Source organism: Eimeria maxima, genomic scaffold (assembly GCF_000499605.1).
Source record: "Eimeria maxima Weybridge genomic scaffold, Emw_scaff2648, whole genome shotgun sequence".
NCBI classification, from domain to species: Eukaryota; Apicomplexa; class Conoidasida; order Eucoccidiorida; family Eimeriidae; genus Eimeria; species Eimeria maxima.
Window position 1 is genome coordinate 1 of NW_013565499.1, and position 313 is coordinate 313.

General features: G+C 49.8%; 1 protein-coding gene across 1 annotated transcript; it reads right to left on the bottom strand.

Moving 5' to 3' along the window:
* Positions 1 to 44: 44 nt before the first annotated feature.
* EMWEY_00059150 (hypothetical protein) lies at positions 45 to 71 on the bottom strand (the record flags this gene model as incomplete). Its single annotated transcript, XM_013481025.1, has 1 exon — positions 45 to 71. A coding segment is annotated over one exon (27 nt), but the record flags the coding sequence as incomplete, so codon positions are not given.
* Positions 72 to 313: the final 242 nt, after the last annotated feature.

Sequence of the window (313 nt, forward strand, 5' to 3'; positions counted from 1 at the left end):
ACTTGGGTAGTACCATAGGGATTCTGTGTAGTGCCTATGCTTACCGTTTCATGCTCCGCCCGTATTGACATTTTAACTCGCCTACGTTCGAAACACCGTTAAGTACGACTGCTAATCTTGGGGCTTTACCGTCCCACTGTCAACGAACGTTATGCATATGAAGGACGCAAGACTACACTGAACGTCGAAGGGGTGTCGATCGCAGTGGCGGGCAAGGTCCACGCGGTAAACGACACGAGGGCACGCGAGGAACGTCAAACCGTAAGATTCAGTGAACTCATCGTACACTTTACACAGAACAACTTGGGTAGTA